Source organism: Pteronotus mesoamericanus, unplaced genomic scaffold (genome assembly GCF_021234165.1).
Source record: "Pteronotus mesoamericanus isolate MK-2021 breed Mesoamerican mustached bat unplaced genomic scaffold, CSHL_Meso_final contig_74, whole genome shotgun sequence".
NCBI classification, from domain to species: domain Eukaryota; kingdom Metazoa; phylum Chordata; class Mammalia; order Chiroptera; family Mormoopidae; genus Pteronotus; species Pteronotus mesoamericanus.
In genome coordinates this window covers 7,237,919-7,257,247 of record NW_026555247.1, presented here as the reverse complement: position 1 = coordinate 7,257,247, position 19,329 = coordinate 7,237,919, and the positions used below count along the sequence as shown (strand labels likewise).

At 43.3% G+C, this 19,329-nt stretch overlaps 1 protein-coding gene across 1 annotated transcript in view; it reads right to left on the bottom strand.

Moving 5' to 3' along the window:
* TTC39C (tetratricopeptide repeat domain 39C) overlaps window positions 1-17,850 on the bottom strand; it is a 103,348-nt gene extending 85,498 nt beyond the window's left edge. The window contains exon 1 of the mRNA XM_054583457.1: window positions 17,690-17,850. Within this exon, the coding sequence (XP_054439432.1) occupies window positions 17,690-17,850 (161 nt within the window). The remainder of the gene's footprint in view (window positions 1-17,689) is intronic.
* Between the last annotated feature and the right edge of the window lie 1,479 nt (window positions 17,851-19,329).

Below are 19,329 nucleotides of genomic sequence, written 5' to 3'. Positions count from 1 at the left end.
TTCTTGACCTGACCCTGCCTTCCAGAACCACGTATCAATACAAAATGCCACAGTCCCTTTATGCTCTCCATGAAGTACTCTGAGTTCAGAATAGCAACCTTGCCACCAACTACACTTTACTATCATCAAACATCTGTACTGGATTTTGTAGTGCAAAGAGGATCATATTATATACAGTATCTAAGTGCTAAATGGATGATACCAAAGTGTTTAAAATAACCAACCAATACTACAGAGAATGTCAAATATATGCAAGACTTAAAACAAGTAAGGGACATCAAGTCATAGTCTTATCTATTCCTCCCAGTGCAACAATTTATGTGAGACTCTGCAACACTACTTTCCAATAACCCAGACAAATCTCCTATCACATATTCGAAGGACAAAGATGCATAGCACATACAGAGGGAACCCAGTAAAACATTTGAAAGCAAGGATCATTCATGCATCATTTACTGCCTGAGCACCTACTAAAGCCAGGCATTAGGCTAGGTGCTGGGGATACAGCAGTAAGCAAATCAGACAATGTTCTTAATCGCAAGGAGCATAACCCAGTGAGGGGAGGGGAAGTATTATATTAGGGAATAAATAAAGGCAGGGCTTGCTTCGCAGTAGTGCAGGATCTCAAAAAGACTGAAACCATGCAAAGTGATCTTAATAATCAATGGGAAAAACTACAATTGTCCTGTTACTTTAAAATCTTTTATCAAAACATTAAATTCACTGTGAACATCACACTTAAGTGTGAAAGACAAAAAACATTTACTCTAAGATGAGGAATAAAACAAGGTGCCTACTCTCACCACTTCCATTCAACATAGTACTGAAGGCATCCAAAATAGAAAGGAAGAAATAAAAAGTATCTTTATTCACAGATGACATGATGTTATATGTTAAAAAAAAACCCCTAAAAATACCACAAAAAATTAAAATAAACAAATTCAACCAAGTTGCAATATAGAAAAATCAACACATAAAAATGAGTTGCACATCTGTGCACTAACAATGAACAATCTGAAAAGGAAATTAATAATTTCATTTATCAAGCATTGGAAAGCATAAAACACTTAGAAATAAACTTAACCAAGGAGGCAAAAACTTGTAGTACATTGAAAACTACAAAACAATGCTGAAAGAAATTAAAGAAAACACCAATTAATGGAAAGGCATCCTGTGTTCATGGATTGGAATACTTAACGTTGTTAAGATGTCAGTATTACCCAAAGCTATCTACAGATTCAATGCAATCTCTATCAAATTCCAGCAACTGTTTTGAAGAAAAACCCATCATAAATTTAATATGGAATCTCAGTGTGCTCCAAATAACTAAAATAATCTTGAAAAAGAAAACAAAGTTGGAGGTTTCACACGTCTTGATTTTAAAACTTACTACAAAGCTAGAGTAATCAAATCTGTGTGGTACCAGCACAAATGACACTGGAATGAAATGGAATGAAGTGGAACAGAAAAGAAGACCCACAAATTAACCTTTGCATACATGGCAAAATGATTTTCAACAAAGATGCAAAGACTATTCAATCAGAAAAAGACAGTCTTCTTTTCAACAAATAATAACTGGGAAAAATTGGATATCCACATGCAAAATAAGGAAGTTGAACACTTACCTATGCTATATACAAAAATTAACTCAAAATGGGTCAAGCACCTCAATGTAAGAGTTTAAGCTATAAAACTTTTAGAAGAAAACATGGAGAAAGCTTCATGTCATTAAATTCAGCAATGATTTCTGGGATGCAATATCAAGAGCACAGGCAACAATAAAAGTAGATTAATTGTATCATATCAAAATTAAAAACTTTTCTGCATCAAAGAAACTATCAACAGAGTGAAAAGGCAGTTGTAACCCCCTAAATGGGAGAAAATATTTGCAAAGCACATATTTGATAATGGCTAAAATCTATAATATATAAAGAATTTCTATAACAAAAAAAATTGAAAAATTGGCAAAGACCTGAATAGACATTTCTCCAATGAAGATGTACAAGTAACTAACAAGCACATGAAAGATGTTCAACATCACTAATCATTAGAGAAATACAAATTAGAGCTATAATGAGATACCCACCTCAGATCTTTTATTTGGTTATTACAAAAAAAGAGGAAAAACAAAAAGAACAAGTGTTGGTGAGGATGTGGAAAAACTGGAAACCTTGTGCACTCTTGGTGGGAATGTAAACTGGTCAATCACTATGGAAAACAGTATGCAGGTTCCTCAAAAACAATTATTAATATAATTATCATAAAATCCAGCAAGTCTACTTCTGGGTATATACACAAAAGAACAAATTGGTAACTCAAACAGATGTTTGCATACCTGTATTCTAGAAGCATTACTCAAAGTGGTCACAAAGTAGAAGCAACCAAAATGTCCATAAACAGGTAAGTGCTAAGTGAAATGAGCCCGTAACAAAAGGACACACACTGTGTAATTCCACTTACATGAGGTGCCCCGTAGTCAAATTCAGGGAGACAAGAAGTAGAATGATGGCTGCCAGGTCTGGCGGGTGAGGAGGGAACATGGCCAGTTAGTGTTTAACAGGCACAAAGCTTCAGTTTGGAAGACGAAAAAAGTTCTGGAGACGGAGGTGGGGACGACTGCACAACATTTTAATTGTACTTACTGTCCCCAAGCTATACACTTAAAATGTTAAAGTGGCAAATAATTACACAATTGAAAATAATTTTAAAACATTAAAAGCCTACTGTCAGTTATAAATACATCAAGAAATAGAAAAAAGAAATAAACTAATAATTATTTAGTAGGCTGTAATTGAAAACATTAGAAACATGAACATTAAAGTGCTTTGCTTCTTTGTAAAAAAAACTTACCAAGAATATGTGAACAGTGCTTGCCAGATACAGAGTGAGCATCTTTGCTACGACTTGGTGAATTGTCATACTTCCTATGAAATTTGGATCGGCTTCCAACATTTTAGCCTCTGCTTTCACTGTTGTGAAATAGCTGAGAGTTTCTTGAATGCGAAGCTTTTTTCCTGCATCACCAACTCTAGGACATATTTATCTTTTTTTCTTACAGCCCCTTTCCTCTTTTGTGTCAATAAGCTCGCCTTCTTCACTCAGGGCCGGTGACTGCACATGGGCAGTGTCTCATATGGGGACAGAGGCAACATTCCCAGGTCAGCTATTCCTTCTATAACGCCATTTACATTTGATTCAACTATCACTTCCAGTATTGTCCCCTTTTCTTTGCTGTAATTTCATCTTCACTGGCCAATTTCCTCTTTCAATTATCCATTTTTGTAGAATGTTACGTGGGTCTATCGCTATGAGGCAACACAAGAACACACTTTTGCCATTTGTGTAGGAAATGAAGATATGCAGTAACCAATCACAGGCAGCCTCCCAAAGAAGTGATGTGACTGGTCACTGATCATGATGTGCATCTGTGAGATCCACGGTGATATGCGGGCTGAAAGGCCAGCAGCTTGTGTATGCAGTTGCTCATAGTACGTACACAGAGGTAACTGAAATTTGAACCTTGTTATTGGGGGACTGGTTATTTAAACTCTGGTAACTAAAATCCAAGCATACTAGAACCAAGCCAAACAAGTGCTATCTGTGTATAATTATAAACTGAAGTACGAAGCCCAGAGAAAAGACCATTCTTAGAGAGTATGCAAGAATCCGAAAGAGGTCCACGGTGGCTGGAGGCTGAAGAGTGGGGGACGGCCACAGCCATGCAGGCTAAGGCTCCTCCGTGGCCTAACTGGCCAAAGTGGCGACATTTTAAACGAGTTTACTATAGGCTCTAAAGCTTATTTAAAACCAAAATCATCATAAATTTAAAGCTCTTTTACTTCTGCATTTTTATAGACCACCACATAAAAAAAGAAGCTGTGCACCTACTTTATTAACGTGAACTTACTTGGCTTTGTACAGCCCCAGCCTAGAAGAAACACAATGAAATTACTTTAAACTACAAGGGGGGGCAAAAAGAAAGATAAAGCAGTCGACGGTCATGGGGCAACCCAAGCAGGGCCAAGCCGCACCACAGAGATCCTGTCAGATATTCTGGTCCTACTCCTGAGAGGAGGGAGGGGAATGGCTTAGTTTCCTGTGGCTGCTGTCATAAATTACCACAAACTTGGTGGCTTTGAACAATAGAAGTATATTTCCTCCCAGTTCTGGGGGCCAGAAGGTGAAGCAGTTGCACAGGGCTGAAACCAAGGAGCGGGCAGCGCGATGCTCCCTGCTCCTGGAGGCTCTAAGCGGGAAGCCACTCCCCAGCTCCTCCAGCTTCTGCTGGCTGCCTGCATTCCCGGCTCGTGCCTGCAGTCACTCCAGCCTTCAAGGCCAGTGTCTCCAATCTCATTCTCTCCTCCGGTTTCATACTGACCTTCCCTGTGTAAAATCTCCCTCTGACCACCTATAAAGATACGTGTGATTGCATCTATCTAATCTTCCCATCTTAAAATCTTTTAACTTAACCACATTTGCAAGCCCCCCCTCCTTTTTTGGTCATATAAGGTAACAGTCAGAGGTTCCAGGGCATGGGCCATGGTATCTTTTGCAGGAACATTTTCTTCTACCACAGAGGCCACAAGAGACTTCTCAGCAGTGAGGCCATGAAATCAGACTCACAGACTGAAAAGATTGTTGTGGCGCGGGTAGAGGAGAACAGCAGACAGGAGGAAGCCAGCTGGTACGTTGCAACTGTCCAAGTGAGAGGTGGCTTAGACGAGGTGGCGGTGATGAAGGAAGGTGAACGGAGATACTTAGGAGGTAACACTGGCAGTTAACAGAAGGTAAGAGGGACCTTCTAGACGTCCCATGTGCATACCTTTGTTTCAAGTCGTGCCCCCCACTGAGCTTGGGAGCACTGGAAGATCACTGTAAAAGATGAGGCTAAACAAGTGATGTGCAATCAAAGAGTGAAACAACCGGGTTCTTTTGGAGGAAGCAGAGGAAATAGTGCACACTCTAGGGCTAGGGCCAGATACTCCACTCATAACCTTTCTTAAATCGAGTTTAGCAAACCTCCCTTTTTTCACATGTAAAGTGATATCCTCAGGGCTGTAGAGAAATTGGTATTAAGGATAAAATGCACAGGACACAGTGAGCATTAAGAGTTCAGCACTGAATCCCCACTTGATTACCACTCCCTGCCCTCCCTTCCTTGTGCAGTAATGCAAGCAAAGGCCAAGACCAACACTGCTGACTTTACTCCGATTCCTCACTAGCTTTGCTAATTCGTACTCATTTATTGCTAAGATCTGATGTTCATTTAAAGTTACTGATACATTCCAAAAATATAAATTAAATAAAGTCATTTTTAACAGTTTTTCTAATTTGGTCATTAATGTGTATCAAATATCTCCCTAACTCATCAGCATTAGTTCCTTTTGTAGCTTAAGTCATACAAATGCATAATCAATTCTATCATCTCCATTATAGGCCAACAGCAGGTGAAGAGAGCATTGATGAACAATTTACAAAGAGATCATCCAATCCACATTTTATCAACTACCTAAAAAGCTTTTCCAACAAGTCCTTCAACGAGCGTTGTTTTAAAAGTAACTAAGTCAATCAACATGTTTTCATTATTTCCGAAACAAGTTATAAGAGGGCTCTTTTATTATGTGTGGCAATAACTCACAAATTGCATGAATACTTTGAGGACTAAATACACTAAGCTGTTTATACAAGCAATTCAAACACTAATTTATTTTAGAAAATCATTTAGAACTTTTGAGATTTCTCTATTACTTAGTTAAAAGGCATTTCAAAGTGAAACTAGAGTCTTGTTTTCCACAGTAAAATTTTACTAAACTAGTTCTTGGTAAACAACGCTGAACTCTGAATACAGAAGCATGTCTCTCTTACTAAAGCACCTGCATTCTCCTTTAGTTTTTAGCAGAGCACAGGTCAAGAAAATTTCATTTGTGTTTACTTCATTATTCATGAGCTTCCTTCACTATAATTTTAGACCAAAACAGAACAAGCTGAGGTTTTTACTTTGAGATAAAACTCAACATTCTCCTATCAAGAGAAAAGCTCACAATTTCAAGGTAACCTCAACTACTCTCTCATAAGCCAAGCCTAGATCGGAGATGCCACAGGAAACATCCAGACCATCTTCTCAGTGCTTGCCATTTTTACATTGGCAATTTCTCCAGAACAAAAATCTCTAAGAATTCTACCACAGTAGGTCCAGACACTTGACCAAACTACTTTAGATAATAGCCATTTTAACCTCTCCCATGGCCCCTCCCCACCTTTTCTCTGTGATATTTCAAGAGGCATAATTTCTAGCTCAAACTGTAGTTTTGATAATTCAAAGTAATGAGTGTCTCATCAATCATCAACACAGAAATAACCAGAAAACATTCAAATCCACATACTTGACAGCTGAAACAAACGGCATTCCAGGTATAAACAAGACACTTTCCTAAGCAATTAAAGTGACCTAACCCTTGCTATGATGGGGATGAAAGTGGAAAGTCCAACTACTCTAACGACCGCAGGCCTACAGAAGCAGCCCCGTTCTCACCGTGGGTGGTTCAAGAGCCACAGATCAGACAGGTGTGCGGCTGATGAATTCAATGTGCTTCTTTGAGACCTGAATAAAGAGGGTGAGCACGTTTTACAAGACACAAAGGTATCACGTTTTCTTGCTCCAGAGATCAGTTGACAACACAGAACTTGAGATTTTGCAATTCACTGTTCAAAATGTAGGGGAAAAGCACTTAAGCCTTAACAGTGATTCATTACACTGGGAACTATCCTAAAGAAGCCACGCCACATGGCTTTTAGTTTAATCCAAATGTTTTTCCAACCAAGTCTTCATCATTTAGCAAATTCAACGGATACAAAATGTCATTTTCCCTCATTTTCTGTCTTGTTAGCACCTAAAATTTTACTTGTGATAAAAAATATTTAAAAGTCTGTTAATCTGGTGATGGTACTTAACGGATACACAATTTACATGAAGTAAAACCCGAAGGAAGGCTGCTGCAGAAATGAGGCATGAAAGCGCAGTCTCAAAGCAAAAGGATCAAGATGGTACGAAGGGCAAAGCGGGAAGAGCAGCAAACAATGCTCATTAGCCACAGGAACCCACAGAGTCCATCATGCTCCGACTCATGTCTTCCTAGAAAAGCCCCCCCTGGCAAGGAGCAGGATGATGCCATCCAGCATGTAAGAACAGGTGGGGTTAACATGTATTATGGGATGAGTGGATGCCTATGTTGAGGGTGGGACCAGGGCAAGCTCTGTAGATCTGAGTACTGAGGCGCCCTATCGGAGACTGTATCTGTGTGTGGTATTTCCAACTAGCTGCTTCTAAGTACAACAGAACAGAAAATCATCATGAAGCATTCTGTCCTATTTTCTCCCATTATAGAAGAATCATTTCTGTGGTCCCCTTGGCTGTGTAACTTTAGGGCAACTGTGTCCTTATCCCTAAGGATTTCGTTCCTTTTGTGTATGAGTAACCTACTTAGCAAAAATCGTTGCTTACTTCTTAGGAAGGGTGTTGGCCAGTTCATACCTTGAGGGCCAAAGTTAGAAATCCCTAGGTGATGACAAGGCAGGGAGACCATGCTTCTGAAATAAAATCACCTGAGGTGGAAAGACCCAGGGCCTGCAAGCTGGCTCCCCACTGAGAATGAAGAAGGGAAGGGCCCCCCTCATTCCCCATTCACATGAGGAGGGGAAGAACCCATGCTGACAGCACTTCCTGGGGCTGCTTGGGGCCTAGACGCGGAGGGTGTGACCTAGAAAAGCTGGTGTTTAGGAGCAGTAACAGTGGGCTCCATCACTGGAGGACCCCCCCCCCGGGGGTCTTCCCTGGCACCCGTGGTCACAGGTGTAACGGAGGTGCTGCCTTCCGCCGGCTCCTTCGGCCGCAGCTGCACCGGCCCGGACAGCCTCTCCCCTTCCCGTCAGCAGGCAGCCCCCACCCCGCGCTGCTCCCAGTGGCCCCAGGATTTCAGCGGCAGACACCAAACCTTGTCTTGAGCTCATGCCCTGTCCCCTGTCCTCTCAATGGAGATGTTCTTAAAATCAATGGGGCTGTCTGGGGATGGCACAATGACAGCAGTGGAATGGGCCAATCGCACACTATGCCTTGCAATGTGCTAGACGGTCCTGGGCATTGTCTTATGTCCTGCACAACTTTTGAACATCTGGACATTCACACAGACGAAAACCTGTTACCATTATTTAGTTCTAAAACCTACCACCATTGACACAGAAGCACAAGGTCATTCTGGCCCTGCTGAAAGGTACCCTTTATCAAGGTTGGTTCATGACTTTAGAAAATCATGTCACCACCAGCAACACTGCTTACGGTATCTGAGTTGTCAACATACCACAGCTACACCAGCCTGCATTTGTAGCTGTCACGTGCCAATTTTACAGGGATACTGACAACTCCATTAAATGTAAGTAAAGCCAAATAAATTATTGAAGACCCATGAAATACTGGATACCAATGATCTCATTAATAAACTTATTTTCATTCTTGCTGTCCAATACTAAGAAGCTGTAGTATACTAAAGTTTACATCATAAAAATTACATAAAGAAATTATTTTGAGTTTGATTCTTTTTTTTTTTTTTTACCTTATTCTGACACGGTCCTCAAGGGTCATGCACCACCCACCTCCACCCCAACTTCCCTGTAACTTTTTTTTTTTTTTCAATTCATCCTCTAATCTTAGACATCCATTAAAGACTGTGGTTTCCAAAAGACTTGGTTTTTGGAGAGACTTAAGGATGGGAGATATGTGTTCTGAGGCACTTTGTCAGCACAAATCCCATGTCTAAGGCAAGGAATTAATTATTTTGACACTTCCCTGACATAGGCAGCCTGGCTCGTTGCAAAAATGTCGTGCTTTCTCATTTTCTCCACCTCACCAGTCAGTGTCTTGCCTTGGCATATTATCTCTACTTCAGTAAAGGTTACTTCCCTGCTTTTTCTTAACATATACAGGTAAGTCTGGTCTGTTACTTTATTTTAAAAAACACCTGCTCTCTCATTTCTCTCTTATGGAATGGCTTCTGACCTCTTATATCCAAATTTATTCATTGTACACAGGTGCAAGCATCTACCTACTTCATCTTCTAATGAAGGTGGACTGAGCATTTACACCTGACGTATATGTGTATCATGAACTTTTTACCTCTTTATAATGCTGTTCGAGCATTCTATTGCTGTTTGAACATAGTATGTACAGGCAGGTCATTTCATCTTTCGATTTCATTTTAGGATCATAAAAGGGGAATTACAAAACATTTGTTAAAAAAACAGGGCACTAGACCTGATAGAGTCAAGAGCCACTGCTCTAGAAATCTTCCCCTCCCAGACACCAGGTCCTTCCAGACACCAGTTCTTCCAGAAATTCTGGGCAGGTATTATGGAGTCAGGACGCTAGGTTTCTACCTTCTCACGCTGGAAAGGCAAATAATACAAGATCATGTCATACCACCACCACCCAGGGGCAGCCCAGAGTCCCATTCTCAGAGGCACCTCTGCTCTCCGTTGCCCACCACACTAAGCACTGGCCTGGATGCTCCAAAGAGAATTTGCTGATGGGCTAGACAGGAGTTGTATTACCTGTTTATGACAGGAGAGTGTCAATCCACGGGGCGCTCTGGAACACCTACGGTGAGTCGAGAGACACGCCCCCTACTCAGAGTCGGGAGAGGGCAAGGAATAAAGGCTGTCAGAGCTGCCAAACCGCACTGTCCTCAGGCTGCACTTGTTGGCAGGCAAATACAGAGGCGCAGATTTGCCTGTAAGACCTCCCGGACCCCACATCACTCCAGCAACCTCGGGAAGGCTAAGAACACCCGATGAGGAAGTCCACCCATCTCCTCCCCCGCCGCGCGCAGTCGCTCAGACAGGTTGCCGCGTGAGCCACACCACACCCACCGGTGCTGGGCACAGGGGCAGAGGGATGTCGCGGGAGCACCGGGGACTCACACCAGCCTTTCAGGCCATCTGAGCGCACCTTGAATTACAACTCAGAACTAGTTGAATGATGCGAAATACTGCAGCATACCTGAGGGAAAGGGCCAAGGGAAGGAGGGAGGCGGGAGGGAGGCAGGCAAGCGGGGAGGCCAGATCACAGGACATCCAATGCCAGGCCAGGACCTCCAGCCTCATCCTGCAGAAGACTAGGAGCCACCAAGGGTATAAAGCTTGGGCTGACACATTATCTGAGGAACTGGGTAGTGTCTTGGTGTAGGTGTGTGGTTTGCATATTGTTGGAAAACTCACCCCAAAATGGCTAAGCAGCATACAGGTAAACTTCTCTTACCATAAAGTTACAGAAGAGAGGTAGTGTAGTGGTTAGACAGACAGACTGTGGAGACGGACAGCCAGCATTCAAACCCAGTCTCCCCACTTACTGTGAAACCCTGGTCATGTCATTGAAAGTCACTCTGCTTGCCTCTGGGGGGTGCTAGTGTGTGGCCTGGCACACAGTAAGCGCCATTATAGGTTTACTCTGATGTATATTGGTGGGACGGGGCAGAGCGGGGGAAGCCACCTAAACCAGTTATTTCACAGATAGTAGAAGCTTTGCACAAGACGAAGGGTTAAAGTGGCATTTTTTGAAGTAGATTTTTAAATATTAAGTCAGCAGTACCTCCTTGGAAGACCTGCTTCTCACCTTGGCGTCCCACACATGGAGAACGCTGTCTAGGGACTTCCTCTGTAATAACCGACTGTTTCCCTGTAAGACAGGGGTAACTACCTGTTGTATATATACTTCTTGTGCTCTGCAATTCTTGAGCAAGAAAGCGATGGGGAAAGCAGCCCTAGCCGGGGAAAGGGCTGAGATGGCAGACCACTAACCACCTTACACGCGAAGGGAAGCCCCTCTCTTCATCTTCAAATCAAACGTCAGCAAGTCATGACTTCCTCTTTTTTGCAAAGCAAATTTATGAAGGGTTTTATATAAAAATATGCTTTTGCAACTGTGTGGGGTAATGGATGTTAGCCAGACTTATGACTGTTTCACAATATATACAAATATTGAGTCATGTATGTTGTGCACCTGACACTTGTTCAGAGCTTGGAATGAATCGTTCCCCCATAAGAAAAAGGTTTTAAGTGGTGACTAGATCGAGCCTTGGGTTAAGCCATAAAGACCTTGTTCCATCCCCAACTGGACTTATGCTGGTTGAATAACATACTATGAACTTAGGAAACAGAGTAAGAGGTGGAAGAGATGAGTTCCTCCCCAGCCAACCCCAACCCCTTTCATGGAGGACAGCTGGCACCAGGCAAAGTTTTGAAACAACAGAGAAATTCATCTTTGCAACACATTCACCTACCTTCTGTATTTCTTTCACCCTCTCTCTCCTCCTGGAATCATTCTCATTATCAGACCACTCAAAGTCCCACTGCTGTTGCTATGAAGGAAGGGTGCCCCGGCAAAGGAGACTGGGTATGAAAAATGGTATTTGGGGACTAAAGCAGCCTGGGCAAAAGGTCTAGGCCCTGCAATATGATGTGCTTGGGGATCTACAAGTGGTTCTGTGTAACTAGAACAGAAAGTGCTCCAGGCTTCAATATTACTTCTTCCCCCTTTTCTTCTTACCCTCCTCAAAATACCATTTCACTTAGTATAACTCCTCTCAGCTACAGGAGGGATAGGTCATAGTCTCACCCAACTGCTTGGTAACACACCATGCAGGACTCAGAGCACAGATTCTTTTAAGGGTTCACATTTTTAACTTTGTGTGTTCTACACACACACCTTCCCCCTCACTACAGGTATTCACTTTTTTCCTGATAATTTCTATATATATTCTCTCACTATCCTGTGGCAGTTGCATTTTTAAAAGGGATCCCAATTAAGCCAAATGAATCTTTAATGAATATTTAATTGGGACTTTTTCAGAGAGTGCAATAGTTGAAAAAAATTATGAGCCCTTTTCCAAACACACTACTAAGTTGAAAAGAGAATGGAAAAAGCAACAAATGACTTCCCTGTCTCCCTTGCCAGTTCCCTTACACCATTTCTGCTTCTCATAGCTTCTCCTTTTCTTGCATTTCTGTACCTACGGGCTCTCCACAGAGCGGCAGCAAGAATGGCCAAATCATGGAGAGATGGGCAGCCTGCAAGCTTTTTCTGTCCTTCAAAGTATGTGACATGATTTTGGAAGAGGTTCAGATGACTACTATCTCAGGTCTATTACACATGCCTTTTGAATTTTTCCAGGGAGAACTACTGCCTGAAGCAGGAGTCCACAAACTTTTTCAGAGAGTAAAATATTTTATGCTTTCCAACACATATGGTCTCTGCATAGCTATTCATCTCTGCTGTTGTACTGCACAAGCAGCCACAGAAAACACAGAACCAAATGAGTGTGGCTGCATCCCAATAAAACTTTATTTACAAAAATGGCAGGCTGGATTTGGCCCATGGGCCATAGTTTGCATTCACTGGGTTATTCTGAGCCAACTCTATGTAAGTCTGGCTCCATAATCGATAACGCTCACAGATAAAGGCACATATCATATGGCTTTGTTGTATGTGCCATGAACTGTGCTAAACAATTTAGGATCTATATATTCACTTTAAATATACACACATTACTTACAATGCATTTTTCTTATTTTTAGTGTGTTCTTGCCATTTTTATAATTTAAAATAAAATGGAAAAGAGAAACATCACAATTCATAATACCAACCATGTACTAATTCTGAATCATATTTGTGCAATTTCTCCTTAACGAACATACATTTTAACTACTACATGCTTCTTGTTTTAGCTGACAATGACAAAATACGACTTTATTAATAATATCTACAGGCAGAAACTGGTGGTAATGTTGGCAGGGGTAAGAATCACAGGTGTTTCAAGGTTTGAAAGAATGCCAGGAGTTAAAGCAGGAGATGGAGACAGTCGCCTCCCGGGGCAGGAGAGTAAATGTCAAGCCCGTGGAAACAGGAACGACACAGGTCGTTTTGGCCAGAAGCTCCCAATGTCCCATCTTCCTCAGAGCTCAGCATGTGTCACTTCTACCGCTAGTCCTCTGACCATAAAAGTAATATTTCAAACTAAAATGAGAAAAAGAGGGTCATATTAGGACCCTGAATCCCCAAGGAGCCCAGAGTTAATTATAGATGTGAGGGCCACCCTGTGAGGGACAATGGTCATCATAAAGAGCGTATTCACCAAACACCTACCAGCAAAATAACCCTGAAAAGCAGCACTGACTCACAGGACCCACCACTGGATCTGAGACAAATAAGTGGAGAATGAGCCATCAAACATGACAACCTAACAGACTGTGATCAACTTTGCAATTCTCACCCCCCTTCTCCAGATTCCATCCCACATCTCCATGTGGGTTCTTCACTGTTTACTCTCCTGGGTTTCATTTCACCTCACCACCTCTCACATTTTCCTTCTTCTCTTCCCCATCCCTCCAACTCTTAATTAAACTCACTTCTACCCCACCATGATGCTCAGCTGGGCTACAAGCTGCTTCTCTCCACTGCTACAGGCTTCAGGCCAAGGATACGTGTCCCAGCCTCCTACGCTGCAACACCTAAAAACTGGGTGCCTGTCTGCGCACCTAACCACAGCCGCTCTTATCCTGGGCCTGAGAACCTGAAGGTCTGAATGTGTGTCACACACCAGTTACGAGTGCAAGTGAGTGTGTGTAGGAAAAGGGGTGAGCACTGCTGGGTTACAGCACTGAGCCCTAAGGTCAAGACCAGGAATTTGATTCCAGGTGCTCAGTATCATGAACTCAGAAAGATATGTCCTTAGGCCCAAAACAGAAAGGCCCTAAAGCAGCACCAATCTGTCCCAGCCTCTGAGCACACATCGCTAAGTACACGATGGTGGTTAGCGTCAACAAGCTATCGCATAATTATTGGGTTGGCCAAAAAGTTCGTTTTTTTTCCCACAAGATGGCTCTAGCGCTTAGTTGTCTTTAACTTCATTCAAAACAATTTTGTTCGATTGTACGGTGACAGTGGTCAAAGCAGCGTGCATTTAAAAAAAAACATCATAAATGACCAACCCATGGACACGGACAACGATGTGAGGATTGACTGTGGGGGTGGGAGGGGCCACTGGGCAAAGGAGGGCGAAGGGCGAAAACTTGGGACAACTGTAATAGAATAAACAAGAATAAAAAATTTTTTTAAAGAATTAAAAAAATAAAAACCCATCAAGATAGGTAAATTTTTTTGTGTAGCCATTTTAATATTAAAGATGGAAGAATATATACAACATTATTGGCATACTATGTTTTATTATTTCAAGAAAGGTAAAAATGCAACTGAAACAGGAAAAAAACAGCCTTGTGCAGTGTACAGAGAAGGTTAGGTGACTGATCGAACACGTCAATGTAATTTGCAAAGTTTCATGCTGGAGATTTCTCACTGGAAGATGCTCCACGGTGGGGTGGACCAGTTGAAGGTGATGATAGCAATCACGTTGGGACATTAATTGAGAGCAATCAGTGCTATACCATGGAAGAGATAGCAGACATACTCAAAATATCCAAGTCAATCAAGTTATTGGTGAAAATGAAAAATGTGTCTTTTATTTTACAGAAAAAAAAAATATGGACTTTTTGGCCAACCCAATACTACAGTTACAATGAAAGTGGCGGCTATGTTTTGAATTCCCAACTGCGGCATCTTTTATAGCTCAAAAGAAAGTCTTCATTTTGTATATATTTCTAATTTCTATTTGTATGTTGCCTCAATTTTACAATCCAGACTTTCCACTATTCAGAATGGCCTTCATGATAAATCTGTTTCTATGAAGTAACCACTTCCCATTAGGTAGCTGTTGATGAAACTTTTATCACCCTAGGAATGTGGCATGAGAAAATGAACTTCTTCCTTTAATAAAAATATTATTGTTACTCTAGATACAAAATGTATTTCTATTGTTAAAACAATAAGATCCTGAAAGATTTACTAGTAGAGAAAACTGTGGTTGCCTGTGACAAAATAGTCCTAAGAAAGGAAATAACAAAGCGCTCTGTCTTCTGTAAACTGAGCTAGAGGTGTTCCTCAAACACTTCTGATGAAGTCCCTGCTGAGTTTTGCAGCAGGCAATTCTACTTTGGAACAGGAAGAGAAGTTTCTAGTGCATAACAGGATGTAAATCTTTCCAATGCAATATGTGAGGCTACCTTTAAATATAAAAGCAACCTTCATACTAGACGTTTTATCTTTTACTCAAACTGTATTATCAAGAAGAAAGCATAATAACTATAGGGAAGGCATCAAGTACAATACAAAAGCTGGCTAGCGTTTATTGAATTCTTACATTCTGACAGCTACCACGAATTATTTCTTTTCATTCTAAAAACCACACTATGATGTGTGCTATTCCCACTCCATAGGCAAGGAAGCAAATTGAGAAACCCAAAGTCAGTCCCTACAAAAGCAGCAAAACTAGGACTGCAAGATTAATTATGGGAAAGCCAACAAAACATTGTTACTCTTCTCCCCTCCTTGAAAAGTTTAAGTTGCTGGAAGAGGAGGTCGCAGGGCAAATTACAAAACCTAATCAGTTTAGAGAGGCACATGGAATGGTATAATGAAAAGAGCCCTTGATTTAGAACCACAGAGAACAGATACTACAGTATTGTTTCCATTTTTACTTTTAGTTTTCATTTCAAAATATAAGCAGATGAATACAGCATAAGGAACACAGGCAATAATACTATAATAACTATGGATGGTGTCAGTTGGGTACTAGATTTTATCACATGATAAGTTTTAAGGTATATAATTGTCTAATCCCTCTGCTGTTCACCTAGTATGTCAACTGTAATTGAAAAATAAAATATAAGCATATAGCTCCTATCTCTAAAATGTAAATCCTTCTTGGACACCTTCCCCCTCTTTCACCCAGAGAGAAACACCTTTCAAGGTGCATTGCTCTGCTGGTGCTGTAAGAAAAGAGTTTTCTTATAATTCACAATCTGCCCTGTATTACCATTGCATAAAATTGTCTAGGTAAAATATAACTGCAAAAATAGTGTTTATTTCATGCTTTCAGTACACAGGAACCAGAAAGTAGTAATTGAGTACTATTTACTAAACTATAAACAGTTTTCTAAACTGCTATATACTAAAGCAGTTTAGAAAAAAATGATCATTAAAAATAAATAACAGAACATTTCAAAGCAAGTAGTATCAGGACATGCAAACACCACATCTTGATTAGCAACTAGACAGTAAACTTGATTCTTAGACTCTCTCCAGCCCTCACTCATACAATACAAACTGGTAGTCTAAAAATCAAGTCATACCACAGCATATGAAACATTCAGATGTATTTTTTTTATCACATATATTCTCAGAGAACTAAAAAACCGTACAAGAGAGATGGAAGGAAATGTTAAGTCTTTTAAATCTATTCTCCATCAACAGCCAACAGAAACCTCTGTCTGGCTTGAAATCACACTACTATAGTTTTAAAATAAAATGTTCCGGGTAAGGCTGGTAAATTTTCATTTTCAGGTGAAAAAAATATCCATTTAAAAGTAAAATGTCTTTAGAGAAAAGTTTACGGTTGTGAGTCTTTGCCATTATGACTGTGGAAGCTCCAACAGATAGAAACCACCAGTCTACGAGGTCTGAAATCTGCAGGCGTCTGTAGCTCGCCCTCTGTTTTCTCTCAATGACAGCTACACATCTTACCTCTCATTCCTGCCAAACCTCCGGGTCTAAAAAAGTGTAAAGCACACGACCCTTAAACATTTACAGGGAAGCAGCAAATCAACATCCCAGAGACTTGTCAACATTCAAAGGGCAAATCACAAACTTGCTTCCTAAACCTGAAAGCAGATGCTTCTCTCATCCCGAGTGAGAGTGAAGGCTCCTCGCAAACTCACGAGAGAGCTACCAGGTTGCAGGTCCTTCCTTCATTTTTTTAAAAGACCAACAGAAATTAACTCAACACACGTGTTCTTCCTTCCACTCTTACAAAATTTAAAATCCCTCAATTTGTTCTTCCTCTAAATTAGAGAAATCCATAACAAATAGGCTCGCTTGAAAGGCATCAGGAATTCATTTGAAGGCTGAGGTTTAGAAAACAGGCAGAGAGAGGTGAGCGAGCAGAGTTCGTTTTAAGTTTTCTAATTCCTGCTTGGCGAGGCAGTTATACATATGTTTGCAAACAATAAAAGCATTTGGAATGCACAAGCATGCAAAGTGACGCGAGGCAAGAGAAACAGGCATCGTGCAGCTGGTGTGCTCCGCGCCACAAAGGCTGCTCGGGCAGCACGCGAGCCGGAGTCACCACACTGCAAGTCCTAGGCTCACTGCTGCCTCAAATCGCCACCGGTCGCAGGTTCCAACACCAACGGGCTCCGGCGGTGGGAGGGCAACCCGCGACAGAGGAGCGGGCAAACAGTGGGCGCCCCTCTCGGAAGGCGAGACCGGGGATAAAGTGAGGGGAGACTGCCGGAGCGCGGGAGGACGCGCGGCGGGTCCCGGGGACAGAAAGGACAACGGAGTGGGAGTAGAAAGGGGCGATGTGGCAAAGGCGCAGAAGCCAGCTGCAGCTCAAACCGAGGGAGACGACACGGGGGCCGCGGCCACGGATTAGTGACCCACGGGAAGGGGAGGGCCAGCCGCAGAGGGAAGCTCGGAAGACCGACCCGAGGGACGCGTGGCTTGGGTAGGGGAGCAGGGCGCGTCGGTCACCTGTATTGTTTGAAAAGCTGGTCCGACTCCCTGAAGCCGTTGTTCAGCAGCATGTTGATGCCGGCCAGGGCCAGCTCCGCGTCCTGCAGGGGCGCCGCGGCCGCTGCGGCCGAGTCTCCGTCGTCCCGCCGCCGCGGCCGCTGCTGCTCGGAGCCGGCCATGGGCGCGCGTGGCTCTGCGCAGGGCCAACGCGAACTGGGGCGGCTGCTGCGGCCCCCGCGCGCGCCCGGAGCCCAGCTGGCTCTACCTGCCCCGAGCCCCGCGGAGCCGGGCGGCTGGGGCGGGGCGCGGCGGGGAGGGCGGGGCCGCCTCCCGCCGCCGCAGGGGATTACTCAGCAGCCGCCCGCCCGCGCCTCGCGCTCGCCGCGAGAAGCCCTCCTCGCGCGGGCACCGAGGCCGAATCCGTTTCCGGGTGTCTCTAACCCTACGGAGCCGGGCCCGGGCGGCGCCTCCCCCGCTTCCTGCAGCCCCCGTGCGCCGGCCCGCCTACCCACGCCGCGCCGCTCGCCCAGCCCTCGCGGTCTAGCGTGCCCAGCCGCTGGGACACCCACGGGGCCCGGAGGTCCTCCGCCTCCGAAAGGGCCGGACCCCGGGGTCTCGGGGAAGCCTGAGAGGACAAGTGGGTTTGGAAAGGGAACGGGGAATTCCGCCTGAGAACTCGCAGGGACAGCGCGCGGCTGCAGACAAGCGGGCTGCCGCTGGCGAGCCGCGCTTTGGCTCTGAGCACCTGAAACCCCAGGGCCCCCGGGCCGAGACCTCCTTCTCCGTCCCGTCCCAGTGGCCGCCCACCAGCCGGTGGCAGCCAATCCCCCTGCAGGTGGGCGGCGGGGGCGGGGCCCTCCCCACTCACCTGCCGGACCGCTGCCCCAAACCCAGTGCTGAGGAGGTAGGGGGAGAACTCCTGCAACTCAGCACCCACCGTCTCCGGCCTGACACTAGCATTTGTGCGATGGAACATGAAGACTAAATGGTGGGCCAACATGGCATACACCTAAATATTTGAAAGTTATAAAGTAAGCTGTTCAAGTGCGTTCCACTCGTACCTGACAATTACACTGTCCTGCTGATGAAACAACAAAAATGAAGCGTAAAGCTATGGTTTTCATTGGGTCAAAAGTCAAAAGATGACTGAATTTAGTCATTATTGCATGTGTGACTGTTCTGACGATAGGCTGGTGATGTCTTCTGGGTGGTTAATATGGAGACAGGCAATTAATTGTTCTTATGTTTTTCCCTAAGTTAATTTTTCTCGCCTTTGTTTTTTAGCAGTATCTCTAACATGTTATTACAATCAAGATGATGGCCTTGATGTCAAATTAAACCACCTTTCTTAAACCATTGTAGTTCTTAGAGTGTGGCTTATTTATTTCGATTTGGAAAAAGATTGCCCCACTGCAGCGTTTGTGACTGAAATTGTTTTAAAAAATTAATGTTTGCCCTGGCCAACATGCCTCAGTGGCTTGGAGCATTGTTCAGTCAACCGAAAGATTGTGGGTTAGATTCTTGGTCACGGCAGGTGCCTGGGTTGCAGGTTCTGTATCCAGTTGGTGCATTGGAGGCAACCAATTACTGCGGCTCTTTCACATGATGTTTCTCTCCCTCTCTCTCTCTGTCCCTCCCTTCCCCTCTCTCTCTAAAAT